Raw genomic sequence first — 17,133 nt, 5'->3', positions numbered from 1 at the left:
TTTCCCCGCCCACGGCGCCTCTTCGCGCCTGAGCTGACAAGGAGATCTGTTGACGCCTGCGTCTTCCCTCAAGAACGAAAAGAAAAAAGTGAAAAGAAAGGCGAACATGCAATTCGCAAGTCCCCGAACAAAGCTACTCGGCTATGCCGATACGTTTCTACCTGCAACTGCACACACATGCATATATATATATATATATATATATATAGATATATATAAACATATATCTGCATTACGCATATGTATATATAGGTATATATATATATATATATATGTATGTATACATATTTGAATGCCTGTGTTTCTTCTCTAGATGCGTGACCAACTGAGAAACCTGAAACGAGGGGATGTAATTAAGACAGTCGCGCTAAAGGTTTCCTCCGCGTTCAGGCCGGTGGTTTTTCCTTTCGCCAGAGCGCAGATTTGCCCACTTCGAATGCACCTACGTTTCCAGGGACCAGCGAGGCGGACAAACGCAAAGAGTTCACTTTCTGAGTTTTGCAGACGGGAAACAGAGAAGCCGAGACTGCGACAGTGACTTCGCGTCTGTCGCGTTGCAGACAAGCGCGAAAACGGCAAATTCAAAAGATCGGAGGCGCATGCGGAACAAGGAAAACGGATTTCGCGCGCGAAGAGTCAGAAGGCGCTGGAGACAGCGACGGGATGTGGAGAGAAAGGAGAGAGGTGACAATGATGAAACAGAAAGAGGTGGATAAAAAGAAGCGAACGAAGAAAGAGAAGCATAACAAAAGGAAGTCAAAAGCGGAGAGCGATTTGAGTAAAAAGGATGGAAAAGAAAGGAGAGTTAAACATGGACATGAACAAGAAAAAAAACAGTGAACGAAACCAAAGCGAGGAGGAGGGGAAAACGCAGCACGGCTGCTGCGTTCCTTTCCTGTTCTTGTCTTTGTCTCCTCTTTCTTCTCCAAAGGGATCTTCTCACACATTCGCCAATGACTTGTGTGAACAGCGATCCTTCCTTTTCCAGTTTCTCACATCCACGCGCTAGGCGTTCGCCTCTGGTTCCAAACGAAAGACTGTCCCCTTCTCCAAAGCGCGAAAAAGAATTCAGCTACTGGGAAGCGAACGCCTCGCTGCGCCAGGTCCAGTACGCTCTGCGTATGGGGTCGACCTCCGCGAGGTGCATGCAGGTCTGAAAAGGAAATCCAGGGAGGCACTGGAAGGGTGTGAGGCTGCGCAGTCATTTAGATGAGAACGGCGACCCCAAACACACAGAGAGGCCCACAGTTCTTCGACATCCGAAACAAGAAATAGACGCGACGCGGAATCCGGAGATCTCCAGGGTATCCGAGAGGGCGCGGAAATACGCCAACTGGCAAGAACGCGCAGAGGCGAGAGAAAGGAAAGTCGACGAGAAGGAGAAAGGCGCATTCAGCGAGGACTGTGAAGCGAGTAAGCGCGAGACATCCGAGGCGACATGGACATAAGATCCACGCAGCAGACAGAGGAAGCAAGCAGCAAGAGGGCATCTCAAAAAAAGCGTCACAAACGAAGGGAAGACCACAGATTCAGGAGAATTCGCCCACCGACTCAAGAGCCGGAGACGCTTCTCTTCCATAAACGTCTTGCAACATGAATACTTTCTACAAATGGAAACACAGCGCGCCATCACATCTCTCGCCCCCACCTCCGCGAGAAGAAAACAGGGTCGAGAGCAAGAAAAAAGCAGAACCACCCGGTTCGGCTTATATTCGGATGACGACTCGTGACGCGCAAGAAACGTTTCCGGGGGGTGTGTCTGGTTTCAGAGCCAGGGATCCTCTGGACCGTTTTTCGCATGGCAGCAAAGGCTATGGCATGCAAGTAGCTCGGAACAAGTGACACAGCGCTAGCCGAGCCGACAACGATCCAGATACTTCGACAAGGCGCAGAAACAAGAAGCACAGCTTGCCCCGATGCTCCTCCCTTGCGCGAAACCTACCGTGCATGCGTCGCAGAGTCGACCCTGCTCAATCGCACAGAAAAGCAACATCTCCAGAGCGAACCTCAAGGCTCCCTTCTGCTCGCCTCGCGGGCAAGACGGTCTTTCGTCTCCTCGAGAATCAGGAAATGCTGCCGTTTGTTTCTTCGCGCCTTCGTCGTTCGCCTGGTTCGAGAAAGACGCAGAAGAGTCAGAACGTAAAGAGGAAGGAGACGAAGAAGAAGATGGTCGTTGCATGTAGCATGTTGCTACCTCTTCACAGACTCGCTCGGCAGAACGACGAAGAAGATGAAGAAGCCTCGGACTGTCTATCTCCGGGTCGTTTGCATCATTTGCGTCTTTCTGTGCGGCGTCATCGACCGCAGCGCTCCAATCGCTGACTGAGTGTTTCGTCTCCACAGTCGCTTCCGATGAATCTCCTATCTCGTCTCTCTCGATCTGCCTGAGAGCGCCAAGCGCCTGCTTCGCTGCATGCAGGAGATAGCGACAGGCTGCTTCGTTGCTCGGATGCGCATTCCAGGAAACGAGAGCGAATCTGCAAGCAAGAAACGAAAAGCAGCGTTACACATGGCCGCCTGAGGACAATGGTAGACGAGCATAACTATTCGTCGAAGGAAAGTAGCAGAAGAACAACAACGTTCTCTGAAAGTAACGGCAAAAAGCGAACAGTCACTTAGGGCAGGGGCCGTGACGCCAGCGAGGGCAACACAGCACAGGACACAAGGAAACAGAGAAAAGCAACTGCGAGGTTCTTCGCAAAGCATAGCTCTTTCGTCTGCTCGTTCAAGAGAGCGAAAGCCTGCACTTGAAGGAGAACGTTTCCAGAGCTCTTGTTTCAAGGACTTTTTTTCTTGATCCAAACTCGGATCGAAGGGTCACTTGAAGCTGCGTCGACAGGGAACACTGAAGGCGAGACACCGCGCAAGGAAGAGAGCGAGAATGTTGCAGCGAAACGAACGAAATTCTGCATGTCGCATGCATCGACAAACGCGGGAAGGCGCGCCCAAACAGACGAAGCCACAGAGATGAACAGAGCTGAAAGACGGGACGCCTCCGCTCACAAAATACTGTCGCCCAGGAGACACACACCAAAACGCAGAAGCAGCAGAGAGACAGAGGAAGAGCAAGGCGAACTCGAGGGTGCGTTGCGCCGCTTGGCAAAAACAAAACTGGGTGCATGCAAAAACGGGGGCGCCGGACTTAGAACTTGAATGTCTTTTTTTTCGATCCACGGGCTCGTCTGCTCGTCACGACCAGCGCGAGAAGTGGACTAACCAAAGGGTGTGTCGAGCGTCAGGAAAGACGCAGGAAACCGCGACCCCAGCGGAGCAAAGGCAAAGGGATAGCAAGCAAGGACGGCAGCGGGAGGAGACGTGAGAGCAGGAGAACGAGAACGAGAGAGGGAGAGAAAGCAAGAAAGAAGCAAGAGAGGGAGCAAGTTAGACAGCAAGCGAAAGGGAGATACCACAGAGCGAGAACCAGTGCAGGAAGGAGAACGCGTCGGAGACAGAAAGAGAGAGTAGACGCGACAGAAAGAGAGTGAGGAGAGACAGCAAGCACAGCGCCACCGTATCTCAACACAAGGAACAGCAACTGCAGGCGGTACAAGTGCAGCACTGTTTGAAGCGTCAAATGACAGCAGCAATACTCAGGCCTTTTGATCGTGTTCAGTGAATTCTTACCTAACTTCTTCCGTCCATACATTCGCCTTTCGTCGGAGATTTCTTCTCTTCCCCTCTTCCGAAGGTCTCTCTCCAGTCTTCTCTGTTTTCTGGGTCTCCGGACGCCGGTCGATGTCCTGCTCCTCTTCGTCTTGCTTGTAGGCGTCCTCTGATTGTTTTCCGTCTGCGGTTGCTGGGGCGCTCGCCGCGACTTCGCGCAGACGCCTGCCTGCACATCTCGTCTTTCCCCGTTCGCTCTTCCCTTCGGCCTTCTCGTTGGCCAGAAACTGCCTGAACATCCACGCGGAATTGTTGAATGGATCTGCGCGAAGCCACTGCATGTTCCAGGAAAACTCGACGTCGAGAGGCTGGGCGTAGACGCTCCGAATCCAGACGCTGCAGGAGGGCGCGATCGCAGAATCCAGCGAGGAAGTGAAGAGAACGGAACTCTCGCAGAAGGCGCAGAAACAAAGGATGCAGACGAGCGAAGCAGAAACGCAAAACGGGAGACGACGGGGACGCAGGAGCGCGCCGAAAACAGGAAGGTAGAGAGACCGGCAAAGCGAGAACAAGGGGGAAAAGAAAGGAGATTCAGAAGGAAGAAAGGAGGCAGCAGAAAGGAAAAGAAGGACAGAAGGCCAGAAGAAGACAACGCCCGGAAGACACAACCACAAGAACGAAAAGAGAGAAAACGAAAGACGCCGCATGACAGAACAAGAAAGAAGAGAGACACAAAGAGACGGGGACGAACATCCGAGCCTGGAAAAAGCCAGTGTGGGGAAGGCCTCCGACAGAAAGAAAAGAAATTCAGCAGAATTCCACCTTCATGCCTCAGTCACGTCGCGACTCGCCTTGATGCACCCGAGTAAAACACCAGCTAAAATTAAAACAATTCAAAGAAATTCAGGCAACTGCACAGCAAAGCGGAACCAAACGGACGCTCCTCTTCCACCGCAGGGCATGTGACGCTGGAGAAACCTGAGTGTGCATACACATGTATACAATTACATATGTATAGATACAGACAGAACAAAGGTAGAGATGGATAGAGATTCTCGGAGCGGAGTCCGCGGGCGTCCGTCGTTTCTTCTTGTTTGAGCGCCATGCAGTCAACTCTCGAAACTTCTAGCTTTACGATCTCGAAAGATCTGGGGGAGCTGCCGTCTCAGCGGATTCTTTAGTTTCTAGAACTGGTTCGATGGACTTGAGCTCTGCTCGAGTCTCGAGAAAGTCAACCGAGTCTCGACGAAGATGCTTCAGTGGCGCTCATTAGTTCGAGAAACGAGGAAGCACCGGTCCGACGGCTCGTGCGTTGAACGCCGCATAACAGGCAAGAAAGATCACTCGCGTCCGACTCAGTGTTCCCCGGAAACGAGACTCGTGATTTGCGAGCGTTCAAGGGCATGCTCAGGACTTGCAGTTTTCTTTCCACTCGATCTCGACTTCGAGCTGCAACGTTTCAGACCTTCAGTACCTCCTCTTTACCCAGCCAGTCCACACATGCGTCCACCATGTCGAGACTCCATTTGAACGGCAGTGCGCCGGCCATGATAAGAAGCAGGAGTCGACGCGGAAGTTTGCGACATCTCTATTGAGAGGTCCACCTCAAAAACACAGACAGGCAACGCCCTCCTTCGCTCCGGAGACAGCTCCCAGGAGGTCGGCCGGAGGCTCCCTCGCTGCATGCACTCACCGGTGAGACCAGGCAGACATGTTTTTCGCGTCCTTATGCAAGATCGCCGTCACATCCTTGAGTTCGTCCTCACAGAGAGCCTCCTCGCTTCGAAGCGCCTCTGCTTCGGGGTCCGTCGTCTCGCTCTTGCCACCGCATGTCTTGTTTCCGCGCATGCACTCGAGCAGCCGCTCGACGACCCAGCGCCTGTGAAACCAGGCTTGGTAGTTCTTCAGACTCGCTCGCGTCCAGTCTCTCACGAACTCTGGAGAAAAAGAAAACGCGCCAATTTCGCTCGACTGCAGAGAGACGGAGGCGTTCCGCGCAGACACAAAAACGACCTCGCAGAGTAGACAGACCGATCGGGCAGCTTCGACGCAAAGGCTGAAGCGTCCAAGGCAAACCGGACTGAGCTGCGCATGCAGACATGCTCACCCAGGAAGCATGTCTCCAACTTCACAGAGCGACTCATCCGCGAGGACACTGACGTTCACGAGGAGACTTGGACGACGCGCATCGACGCGCGGGCAACAGCTGAGTCGCCAGCGAAGTACAGGAGCCGCATGCGCATGTCTCTAGACAGGCAAAGACACTGTCGGATCGGACCCACACGATCCGTCACTCCTGAAACGCTACAGACTCTCGTTCCAGGCCGAGACAGAAACGGCTTCAGAAACGACGCCTCTCGCCGAACGGTACGCATGCGCATGCGTTGCACAGAAAAAAGCAGTCCCCTCAATAATGCCAGACAGCAGAACTGAACCGAGACGGAGAAGAGAACGCAAAGCTCCACGAAACCGGATCTCTCTCTGCGAGAACGAGTCGAACGACAGGAAAGAGAGAGAGGAACAGTGCGCGAGGGAGGAGATCCTCAGAGAAGGAAAGGCACAGCGAACAAGAAGACGAGAGGTTCGTCTCGTTCTTTCGATCTCTGTGCAAGGACGTCAAAGGCGCAATGCACGCAACAGTCCCCGGTTCTGCCTCACCCAGTTCGTCGAAATTGAGGAGTGACGGAAACTGTGTGAGGACGCGTCTTCTGAGCATCCAGACAGTGTAGCTGCCGCTGTTCACATCCAGTGCCTCGGCCGTTTCCTCCAGAAGGCCGGGGTCGAGTGTATGTACACCCGACTGGTAGAGCGCATGCAGTTCGTCGAAGCGTTTTCTGTCTGGCAGAAGAGAACAAAAGAAGGAGAAACGCACTGGACAGGAGAGTCTTCGGAGCAGCTGCGGCAGAAACAAGCCGAGCACGAGAAGTCGCAGTTCGACGAAGGAAGAATCACAAAAATTTGAGAAGAAGAAATTTGACCAGGAACTCCACGGCACATGTCTTGCTATCGTTCAGTGTCTCTCTCTCTCTCCTTTGCGTCGATTCGTCTACTCCGGCGTCTTCTTCCTTCAGTCGTCACACCGAAGGAAGAAAGTTCGTCCTCAAGAGACTGTTCTTCGCTCTCATCAGCGTGTGGTTTTCTTCTCCAGCCTCTTCTTTCTGCTGCGCATGTGCAGTCTCTCACCCTCAGGACGACAGGAAATGGCGGCGACCTCCTCGCCAGGCTTGGTCGAGCTACGCGCGGCGCCTCTGCCGTTCGTCCTCGCCTCCGACAACTTGCTCCAGAGCCTCATTGCGCTGTCGCAAGACGAAGAGAAACTGCTGTTTGCGCCTTTTACCGCAGCAACCAGGCGTCCGGGCAGCAGCGGTTAAACTGGAGGAACGCCGAGGTTGATCAAACCATTTCCTGCGCACAGAGTCTCCGCCTTCTTCCTGCGCTGAGGTCGCCTGGACTCTCCTCAGCCTGTCTGTTGACTGCTGCAGGTTCCTCCTAAATTCTCTCCCTCTCGTTTCTCTCGGAACTTTGCACGCTCGCGTCGCGCCGCAGACTAGGGGGGAGAAGAACGTCGAAAAAAGGGAGCAAAGAGCGCGCGAGAGCGAGAAAGAGAGAACAACAGAAGAGGAAAGGAGGACGAGCCGGTGTCAGGCAGAAGAAGGAAGCCAGGACAAGCCGCAGAAACGGAAACAACGCAGAAATCCGGTTTTTTTATTCTTTGCCGCTCGACAGACACGACTGGACAGAGAACAGCGCAAACGCAAGCGGGAAAGCAAATGGTGAAGTGAAGAGAGCGGATCGCAAAGCAGTTGTCAAACAAAGAAGAACGACAAGCGATCAAAGGCGTCGAGACTCATCTGGACTGGCCAGAGAGAAAAAACAGGACGGCCCAGGCGATGCTGCCCCCAACACTCGCCGTGACCTCGTCCGTCTGTCTCGGGTGACTCACAAATTTGTCTTGGCCATCTTCATCTGTTCCTCGTTCCTCGTTCTTCCTGTCTCTCCCGCGAGCAGCGAACGCGTTTTTTCGTCGACTCCGACATGCGCGAACCGCGCCTGTTTGCGCCTCTGTCTCTCGCTTCGTCGAGAGTTGCTTCTTCCTGTGCATGCAGCGGCCGCCGCAGCCGCTCCGAGCGGTGTGTCTCCAGGAGAACAAGAGGAACTCCGTGAGGAGAACTCGCGTTTTTTCGAGAACTCCCCGAAAGGTCTGCGAGCGCGGTCGTCGCGACAGCCGAGCGCGTCGAGCCAGCGGACTCGCAGCCGTTGCCCTGCTGCATGCAGTTTGCTCCCGAAAAGGGGAATCACGAAAAGAAGAGGGTGAGGGGAGACGGTGGTTCGTGGACGGCGCGCGCGGCGGGCGTAGTGCACGCGTGTATAAAGTGAGAGAGGCAGCAGTGAAAAACTGGGAGGGGGGAAGACGGGTGTATCTGTCCAAGCAGAAAACGACGCATCTTCTCTCTTTCGCCGAAACGCGTCTTCTCCCTCGTACCCTCTCTCTCTCTGTCTCTCTCTCTCTGTCTCTCTTTCTGTCTGTCTGTCTGTCGCGTGAGGTGTCCTCGTCTGTCTAGCCAGTCTCTGGGTCGACCGACTCCGGCGGAGCGCGCGCGTGTGTGTGCACAAGCAGTGCAAATCGCCTGAAGCGTTTCAGCTGTTTTCTCGACCTATCGTTTCGGCTGCTTTCCTCCTTCGACGCTGCCGAGGCACACACGGAGTTCGGCGTCTCGACGCCCTGCTTCTTCTCGGCAACTTCTCCCCTCTTTTTTGGATGCTTCTCTCGCTGCGCGCTCCAGGGACTCACCGTCTTCGCGCCTCCTCTTCCGATTCCTCCATGTCTCTTCTTCTCTCCCGCCGCTCGACCCTGCGCTTTCTCTCCGAGTTCTGCTGCTCCTCTACACCGCGAGAAAGATGAGTCATCTTTTGGTACGCCGTTGTCTTGATCGTTTCTTCGACCGTCGTCTCCCAACCGCTCTGCACTCGCTCTCCTCCCCTGTCTCTGTCCCTGTTCTCTGCTCCTTATAAGTCGCTCTCTTCCTCTCCTCGCGTCCTGGCTCTTCTCTCTGGTGTCTCGTATTGCTCCTCTCTCGCCTTTCCTCTCCTTTCCTGTCCTGGACCTTTCGCGGTCTCCGTCCAGTTCTCTCGCGCGAACGCAAACGCCTGTCTCCTCGGTTCCGTAACCATAGAGCACCGAGAAGCCAGTTGTGACCTTGTTTCAGATGATCGACCAGTGCGGTTGTGCACCGCCGGTCTCCATCGACAACTTGGCATGCTGGCTGTTCCTCACCTTCTCGAACGCGCTTCTTCCTCTTGTCGCCTGTCTCCTCGGACATTCTCCTCGGTCGTTTTCTGCTCGTTTTCTGCTCTTCTGCGGGGTCCTCAGCGTCGCCGCGTTTCTTGTCGAGTCTCCGCTGTTCTGCAACTGAACCTTTTGTCTCCTGTCTGTCGACTCTTTCACTTCCTCCCTGCCCTCTTGCACGCCTTCCTCTCTCCTCCAGGCGACGCGGTGCCGACCCTCGTCTTTTGTCGGTTCCTTCGCCTTTGGACTTCTCCTCCTCTCCTCCACTCTCCCTGTTCTCTCTGCTGATCCTGTCTCCTCTCTTTCTTTCGTCTCTCGCCTTCCTCTCGCTCCCTCTTCTCTCTTCCTGTCGTCCTGTTTCGAGTGCGTCTCCTGCGGCTGCGTCCACCAGTGTCCAGACACTCCAAGGCGCTCTGGTGCGTCTGTCTGTTCGCCGACGGCTCTTGCTTCCTCTCTTTTTCTGTTTTCAGAATGCTCCTATCATCCTCTTGAAGGATGGAGTTGATACCTCCCAAGGCCGCGGGCAGATCATCAGCAACATCAACGCCTGCCAGGTCATCGCCGACATCGTGCGTTCCACTCTGGGTGAGAAAAAGTCGAAGCGCCTTCGCAGCCTCTTCCGCGCTTCCTCCACCCTTTCACATGCACTCCACGTCGACGCAGGTGTCTTCGACGCCTCACTCTCACCCAAATATAAATAAACAGATACGTAAATATATAAATATATATAAATATATATATATATATATATATTGTGATTATATAAGTATATATAAGTTTATATAAATATACATATATCTATAATATAATATATAATATAATATAATATATAATATATATATATATATATATATTATATAATATATGAAATGAGTGAACATGTGCACACGTTCACACACAGAGAAGGGTGGCAGAGTAGACTTCCAAAGTTGTTTTCCGGTTGCAATTTCTTCTGTTTCCGGTGGAGCTCTCCGAGCCCAGGAAAAAGTGAGAATTGCACCGCCTTTCAGTTGGCAGATTTGCCTCCATGGAAGGGGACATGCGCGTGTATCTTCTTGTTCGAAGTGGATGCTGTGCTTGTTCGCTTGATCCTCGATTTTCTCGCGTCCGTCGCCTCCAACGCTCTTTCCTCGACAGTGCAGTGGACGTCCACCGCATCGACAGCAACGAGGTTTCGACTTCCTCTTCGAGGGTCGCCTCTGTTTCCTGCGAAGGCTTTTCCGCGAGAGCGTTTCCCGCAGAGTCGCGTTTTCTCCTTTCCTGGTCCAGAGAGAGACTTTTCCGGGAGTTTTCCGGATTCTGGCGACGCTCGTCGATTTTTTGCGCAGGTCCACGCGGCATGGACAAGCTGATTCATTCCGAGAACGGCGTCACCATCAGCAACGACGGCGCGACGGTCGTCTCGCTGCTGAATGTTGTGCATCCGGCTGCGGCGCTTCTCGTTGATATCGCGAAGGCGCAGGACGACGAAGTTGGAGACGGAACTACTTCCGTGGTGCTCCTCGCCGGCGAGTTCCTCGAGTCTGCGAAGACTTTCATCGAAGGCGGGATGGCACCGCAGATCCTCATCAACGGCTACCGCACCGCCTGCCAGCTGGTGAGAGTGCAACTGGTGAACCTGTCGAAAAGACGACGGCTTTCAAGGCCGGGGGTACGCTCAGAGCTCCGCCTGAGCGGTCTTAGACAGAAACGGCCGTTCGCATGCAGTGCTTCTTCGCTGCCGCACAGAGACGAAGACGAAACGAAGACCTACGTCTTGGTCTCTGTGCGGCAGCGATGGATCTCTCCGCAAGACATGCGCAGCAGCAGCGGTTTGCCTGTGAACCTTCCATTCACATATGTTTGGCTGCGTAGATTCGAAAGGACGTCCGTGGTTTTTTTCCTCTTTTTGTGGGGGCTTTGCTTGTCACCATGTCACGAGTCGCGGAGCCTCTTCCTGACCCTCGCGCGAACGGTTTCCTTTTTTCTTGCTTCTTTCAGGCCATCGAGAAGATCCGCGAGCTCAAGGTCGACCTCTCCAGCACCCCTCCGCAGTACGCTTTCCAACCGCATGCAGAGACGTTTTGCCGCAGACAAGGAAATACAATGACAGATAGATATATTGATAGATAGATAGGTAGAGATGTACATCTGTAGTGGATGTGTACGTGTATTTTCCTTTGTCAGTGTGTGCATTGAGATGTGCAGTGCAGACGTTTGAAGAGTCGCTGTTTTTATCTTTATTCGACGATGCGTAGGAGATATATAAATAGCATTCCTCTGCATGTATATTTTTTGAACGCCTCGAGCGGTCGAAAGAGTCATGTATGAATGCTGGACGTCTGTACAGAATTGGTGCTGGAGTCTTGAATATAACTGTTGAAATTCAGTGGTACGAACAAACGCATCTGCATGCAAAGCGTCGTTGTAACGGTTCCGCGTTGGTTCTCGAGACGTCGGGCCGTTTCCTGTGGCTTTTCTCTTTTCCCGTAGTCACGGCCTTTGGACTGAAATGCGAGCATGTGTGTTTCATTGTTCTTTTACGTTTTTTCGGTTCTTTCTATTTTCTCCTCGGCAGTGAAAAGCGAGTTCTGCTGGAGAGATGCGCGCAGACGACGCTGAACTCCAAGCTTGTCTCTGGCCACAAGGATTTCTTTGCCAAAGTGAGACTCTCCGCATTTCTGTCGTGAAGAGTGAAGAACAAATATCTGTGGGCCTGTTTCGGGACTTGGCTGCATGTATCCCCCTGAACTTGAGTGTCGCATGCATCTGTTGCTCGCGGAGTCTCTCGGTCCGTTCGTCTTGTGCTCTCCCTTGCTGTTTTCGCTCTTTCTCTCCTGTCTCTCACTTTCTCTGCTGCTTCTCTTTCTCTTGACTCCCGCGCTCGTTTTCAGCTTCTCCCCATCGGTTCCCAGGTCTCTGGAGTTCCTGCGTGTATTTCTCTGTTCCTTCTGTCTTCCTCAGATGGTGGTGGATGCCGTATCGATGCTGGACGACAGCCTGGACAAGGAAATGATTGGAGTTAAAAAGGTGACGGGAGGCTCCTACACAGACAGCTTTGTCGTGCAGGGTGTCGCGTTTGCGAAGACATTTTCGTACGCTGGTTTCGAGCAGCAGCCGAAGAGGTTCGAGAATGCAAAGATTCTTCTCCTCAACCTGGAGCTGGAGTTGAAGGCGGAGAAAGAAAACGCTGAAGTCCGTCTCAAGACCCCGGACGTAAGACTCTAACGAGACAAGGCGAGAAGGAAGAAGGCGGAGACAGTCGCTGAAAACAGGAAAAAAACGACTGTTCTCCAAAGCGAGGAAACGAGCGAAATTCGGAGCCAGAAGGAAGAGAAATGAAAAGAGGAACTGACTCTTCCTTCTTCCCTGCCTCTCGCGCTGCCTGGGTGTAGGAAAACAGTCGTCGACCAGTGGCGGGAGAAGATTCCTCGTTTTCTGTTTCGGACGACGCCGGCGAATCCGAACAGGAAAGACGCGTCACACGGAACGCCCGCATTTCTGTGTGTGTGCATGCGTTTTTTCCTGGGTGGAACTGCGTTTTTCTCTCGCGCCTTGTCGAATACCTCAGACTTCACTTTCTTCTTTATCCCCAGGAATACCAAGCAATCATCGACGCCGAGTGGGACATCATCTACGAGAAACTCGACAAGATCAGCGCGACGGGAGCGCAGGTCGTTCTCTCTCGCCTCCCGATCGGTGAGCGAAAAATCGAGAAAAAAAGACAGAGGTCACACAACCACAGGCGCCGCGCGTCGCACTCGCCAGCAGTCGCAAAGAAACGTCACACATTCGAAAAACGCCTCGTTTCCAAGTTCCACTTCGTCGGTCAGTCGAAAGTCCCGATGCTTCTGGGTGGACCTCTCGTGTCTGACATGTCGGAAGAAGTCTTTCCAGTAGAACATGCAGGAGACGCCTCTTGAAAGAAGGAACATGTTTGTTTCAGACCCTTGTGAAAACAGCTGAAAGGCAGAAGAAGAGGAACCGAAGAATGGAAGCGAACTCTCGTCGAGGAGCGTCCACTCTCTGAAATCCATCAGATCCCTTTTCTCTTTTGGAGAGAAGCGACCTGTATACCTCTACACATGCGTGCATTTCTGTATATGGAGCGATGCGCGGTTTTTGTGATATCGGGAGACGAAAACGCATGTTGTTCGAAAACGCGGTTGTCCATGGTGGACGCTCAAGTCTACAGCGTTCTCTCCTATAGACTTTACTTATTGATTTCGTTTATGGGTGTCGATGTCGCCGCGCTGTGTTCCCTAACTGGAATCTTCGAACTCGTTGCCAGTGTTGTTTTGGCTAGACGCTGAGCAGAGTCCGAGAGCGATCCTCTCCACACAACATGGAAAACGCTGCATTGTATGTTTTCAGTTCAGAGGCAAGAAATGTGATACAGACACCCTTGTTTTTCTCTTCAGGCGACTTGGCAACGCAGTACTTTGCAGACCGAGATATTTTCTGCGCGGGTCGCGTCGACGAAGGAGACATGAAGCGAACGGCTCGCGCGATAGGAGCTAAAATTCAAACGACGGTCAACAGCATCACTCCAGATGTCCTCGGTACGTCGGGCGAGTTTTTCAATTCGACGAATGTGAAAAAAAATTCCGTTCCTTCCCTCAGGACACACAAGCGAAAACAAGGGCAAACGGTGCGAAAGTCCTGTCTTGCGGAGGCATCTCGAAACGGAATTCTTCATCCAGACCCCATCGTTCTTCTCAGGAGCATGGAGGCAGATGTATTCCTTCGTCTGAATCTGGGTCGCTTATCGACGAACATGCACATGTCTCTGCATCTGCGTGGATTCTCACAGTCGTCGTAGTGAGAGATGTTTTTGGACCTCTGACGCAGACTTAGCTGTGTCCTGGCGCGTCTTGGTGAAGTCGTGAAGCCTGTTGAGTTTCTTCTTTCGTTCTGGGGGAAGCACCAAGGGTTCCAAAGTGTCTCGTCTCTTCGTTCTTCCTGTCGCGCTTTCAGCTTTCTCCGCCTCCTCTCAGGAGACGCCTTCGTAGCCTCGAGCGCCTCTCCTGTGCTCGCTGTAAGCTAGACGGGTGCCTCACCTCGTAACTGTCTCCGCGTTTCCGGTCCTTTCTGTTTTCTCAGGTACCTGCGGAGTGTTTGAGGAGCGACAGATCGGAGGCGAGAGATTCAACTTGTTCATGCACTGTCCTCAGACTCAGTCCGCCACGATTGTCCTGAGAGGCGGCGCCCCGCAGTTCCTCGACGAGGCCGACAGATCTCTCAACGACGCGGTCATGATCGTCCGACGAGCTCTGCAGACGCAGACCATCGTGGGAGGCGCGGGAGCTATTGAGGTAAAAAGGCGAAAGGCAATGGGGCGGTAACGGAGGAAAGGAGGAGGTCGAGGGAAGGAAGGAGACGGAACAAGACCGCGAAAGAAAGGACGCAAGCGGTTCCTCCCTCTGGACCACGAGGGTGTGTCTGTGGGGGGGGGACGCAGCCGAAGCGGCTCTCCAGGTTTGACCATCAGCTCGTAGGTCCACAGAGTCGAGGTTTTTTGACGCATGCTCTTTCAAGCAGGTGACGCATGCAAAGAGTTTGAACAGATCTAAGACACACATGCCTGCCTACGTGACGATGGAAATCCAGAGCGACATTTGCAGGCGGGGGTCGTCTGTTTTGTCGTGGTGCCAGCGGAGAAATGCGCAAACCTAGTACTCTAAAGAGCGGGGTGTTGATGCAAAGACCTCGTGACCGTTTTCGTTTCTCTTTTCCCTTTTTCGCAATGGGCTTCTCTAACATGTCCGTGATGCGCGATACAGCATTTCGATGGATCTTTTGCTCCTTTTCCTTGTAGATGGAGTTGTCGAAGTACATCCGCGACGTGAGTCAGGGGATCTCCGGAAAGCAGCAGCTTGTGATTCGCGCATTTGCGCGAGCCCTCGAGTGCATTCCACGAGCGCTAGCAACCAACGCTGGCTACGACGCAACTGACATTCTGAATAAACTTCGGCACAAGCATGCACAAGGCAAAGGTGAGAGAGAGAGCGAGCTCCAAGGTGGAGCAGTCGCGCGGATTTCTTCACACCCAACTTCAAGTCTGATGATGTTGCCCCATCCTCCCAGAACGAGGGCAGCCGTCACCGCGCGTCACCTGAGAGTGTCTTTGGTGGAGTCCAACGAAGAAGCTACATTTTATGAGTCACTGACAGCAGACCATTTACTAAAGACCCTGCGCGCGCTTAACAGGCCCAGCGACTGGGCTTCCTTCGAGAAATCGTAGAAACAGTGGCCAACACTGCTGCTCCTCGTCACAGAGAATCTCTCGGTGGTTCGGTCAGTCGGTTCGGACTCCGCTCGGCTGTCGTCGGCCTCGAGCGGGGGTCTCCGAGTTGGAGTTTGGCATTCCACATGGCTGTGACTCTTCTTATTGATGCGATAGCGCGGTGGTCCAGAAGCAATGCATGGGGAGTTGGAACAGCGTACTCCGACACTTGTTTAGCCTGTGATCGACAGAGGGTCACGGGGGGGTACGGCGTTCCGCGGAACGTGGATGACAGCATTTTGTGCCTAGATGTCAGACGTACAGATTTTAGATTAATGTCCGCAGGGGGAGTCATCAGTTATGAGTCGCAGATCGATGAGAAAGACGAGTGCACAGTTGTTTGTGCGGTTGAGGCTGTGTTTCGGGAGTGAAGAAAGCAGTCGAGATCTACACCTGTGTTGAAGACAGTCTTGCGCTTTGGCTCTCGCTCTCTCTCTCTCGAGTTCTCGCTGCTCGCCTTCCTTTTGTGGGGCCGAAATAACTTCGTGTCTCGCTGTCTACTCTCTGCTCTTCCCAATTTGTGTTGAAAGGTGCGTCAGACGTCCATTTGCTTTATTTGGAAGCGGCGTTTTGGCAGTCTGTAAATCCTTTTCACGTAGTGCCTGGCGTGTGTAGTGGAAGTCTCCGTCTTTGCGTTCGTAAAAATTCCGTGGGTTTCCCGTGGCTGTAAATCCCTCTTTCTCTGCAGGCGAAACGCAGTGGTTCGGCGTCGACTGCATGAACGGCGGTGTGTGCGACGCGATGAAGGAGTTCATCTGGGAGCCTGCTCTAGTCAAGGAGAACGCCCTCGCTGCCGCCACAGAGGCGACTTGCATTCTTCTTTCTATCGATGAAACAATCAAGCAGCCGACCCCAAACGACAAACGCGGAGGCCCGCAAATGCGCATGCCTCCCAAGAGGAGATAGAGCGCGCACAAAGTCCAAACCAGAGATCCCGCAGACCTGTGCATCCTGCAGTCGACCTCACCACTCCTTGCTGTATCCGCATCTCTACAAACTGTTTCACATACATATATACATATATATACATATATATGTATATATATGTGTATGTACGTGCATGCGTATATGGATATATATGTATATTTGTATATGTATGGGTGTATATATGAATGTGCTCGAGTTTGGCAGTAGATGTTGGACTGGAGTATGGGAGTTGTTTTGGGGGGAGAGATGTAAGTGTGCGCGTTTCTGTGTGTTGTTTCGTTCTTGGTTTGAATTCTTTTTTCTTGTCTTTTTCGGTCTCACAGTTTTTCGTGACAGCTTGGTTTGCTGTGGAGCGCAGTTCGTTTTTCCTTTCCACATGCGTCGACTTCCTCGTGTTTTCTTTGTGCCTCTTTGAGTCAAGTCTTTCTCTTTCCGAGGCGCCCGTTCTGACGAATGCCGCACCCTGAGTCTTGTCTTGTCCTCGTCCCCGCTGTCATCACTGCACTTTCTCCTCTTTCTGTAACCATTCTTCCTCTCGAGTTCCTCTTATCACTTCTCTCATCTTGCTTTCCCCTTCTCCTCTTCTTCTACGACTCTTCTTCCTCTCGAGTTTCTCTTCTTTCTGCTCTCCTCTTTCTTCCCCCGTCTTCCTTCTCTTTCCTCGCCCCCCTCTCTTTTCGCTCTTCTTTTCTTCTCTTCTCTCTTGATGCTGTATACGGAGAAGAGGGGCGTTCGTGGATTGCATTCTCCACACAAGCGGCAGCCAACTCGCACACGGAGCTCTGCACAGGCACGTCCTTTTGTCTCCACGAAAAATCTCCACCCGCTTCACAGACAGATCCAGTGAAAGTCCTCTGCACAGTCCCACTGTGTGTGGCTTTACTTTGAGGCGCGGGCGTTTGTTTCCCTGAGTCTTTGCACAAAGCCGAGGCAAAATGTTTCTCTCCGATGGATGTCTCTTGCATTCGAGCCTTCTCTCCTCACTCTGGAGGGATTCATGTCTTTCAGTCCAGAAGAAATATGTCTCGGAAACCGGTGAGTCGCCTCTCAC

At 52.8% G+C, this 17,133-nt stretch overlaps 3 protein-coding genes across 3 annotated transcripts; 1 reads left to right on the top strand and 2 right to left on the bottom strand.

Annotated features, from left to right (window-relative positions):
• Window positions 1-346: 346 nt before the first annotated feature.
• Window positions 347-6,294, bottom strand: TGME49_297510 (hypothetical protein). The gene is made up of 3 exons (XM_002371140.2): window positions 3,625-6,294; window positions 1,943-2,477; window positions 347-1,153 (listed from the first exon to the last, which is right to left on the bottom strand). Exons 1-3 carry the CDS (start codon window positions 4,308-4,310, stop codon window positions 1,073-1,075), a joined length of 1,302 nt encoding a protein of 433 aa, XP_002371181.1. The 5' UTR covers window positions 4,311-6,294; the 3' UTR covers window positions 347-1,072.
• A 766-nt stretch (window positions 6,295-7,060) lies between these two features.
• On the bottom strand, window positions 7,061-7,705 carry TGME49_297505 (hypothetical protein; the record flags this gene model as incomplete). Its single annotated transcript, XM_018782322.1, has 2 exons — window positions 7,061-7,150; window positions 7,547-7,705. The coding sequence occupies 2 exons, from the start codon at window positions 7,703-7,705 to the stop codon at window positions 7,061-7,063; spliced, it is 249 nt and encodes an 82-aa protein (XP_018638366.1).
• Window positions 7,706-7,985: 280 nt separating this feature from the next.
• On the top strand, window positions 7,986-16,615 carry TGME49_297500 (T-complex protein 1 eta subunit). The gene is made up of 11 exons (XM_002371139.2): window positions 7,986-8,517; window positions 9,361-9,475; window positions 10,219-10,487; window positions 10,871-10,923; window positions 11,448-11,532; window positions 11,834-12,085; window positions 12,466-12,568; window positions 13,291-13,431; window positions 13,973-14,184; window positions 14,688-14,865; window positions 15,844-16,615. Exons 1-11 carry the CDS (start codon window positions 8,503-8,505, stop codon window positions 16,059-16,061), a joined length of 1,641 nt encoding a protein of 546 aa, XP_002371180.1. The 5' UTR covers window positions 7,986-8,502; the 3' UTR covers window positions 16,062-16,615.
• The last annotated feature ends 518 nt before the right edge of the window (window positions 16,616-17,133 follow it).

This window comes from Toxoplasma gondii, chromosome II (assembly GCF_000006565.2).
Source record: "Toxoplasma gondii ME49 chromosome II, whole genome shotgun sequence".
NCBI lineage: Eukaryota > Apicomplexa > Conoidasida > Eucoccidiorida > Sarcocystidae > Toxoplasma > Toxoplasma gondii.
Note: the sequence above shows the minus strand (reverse complement) of the source record. Positions and strands in the feature narration are given on the sequence as shown.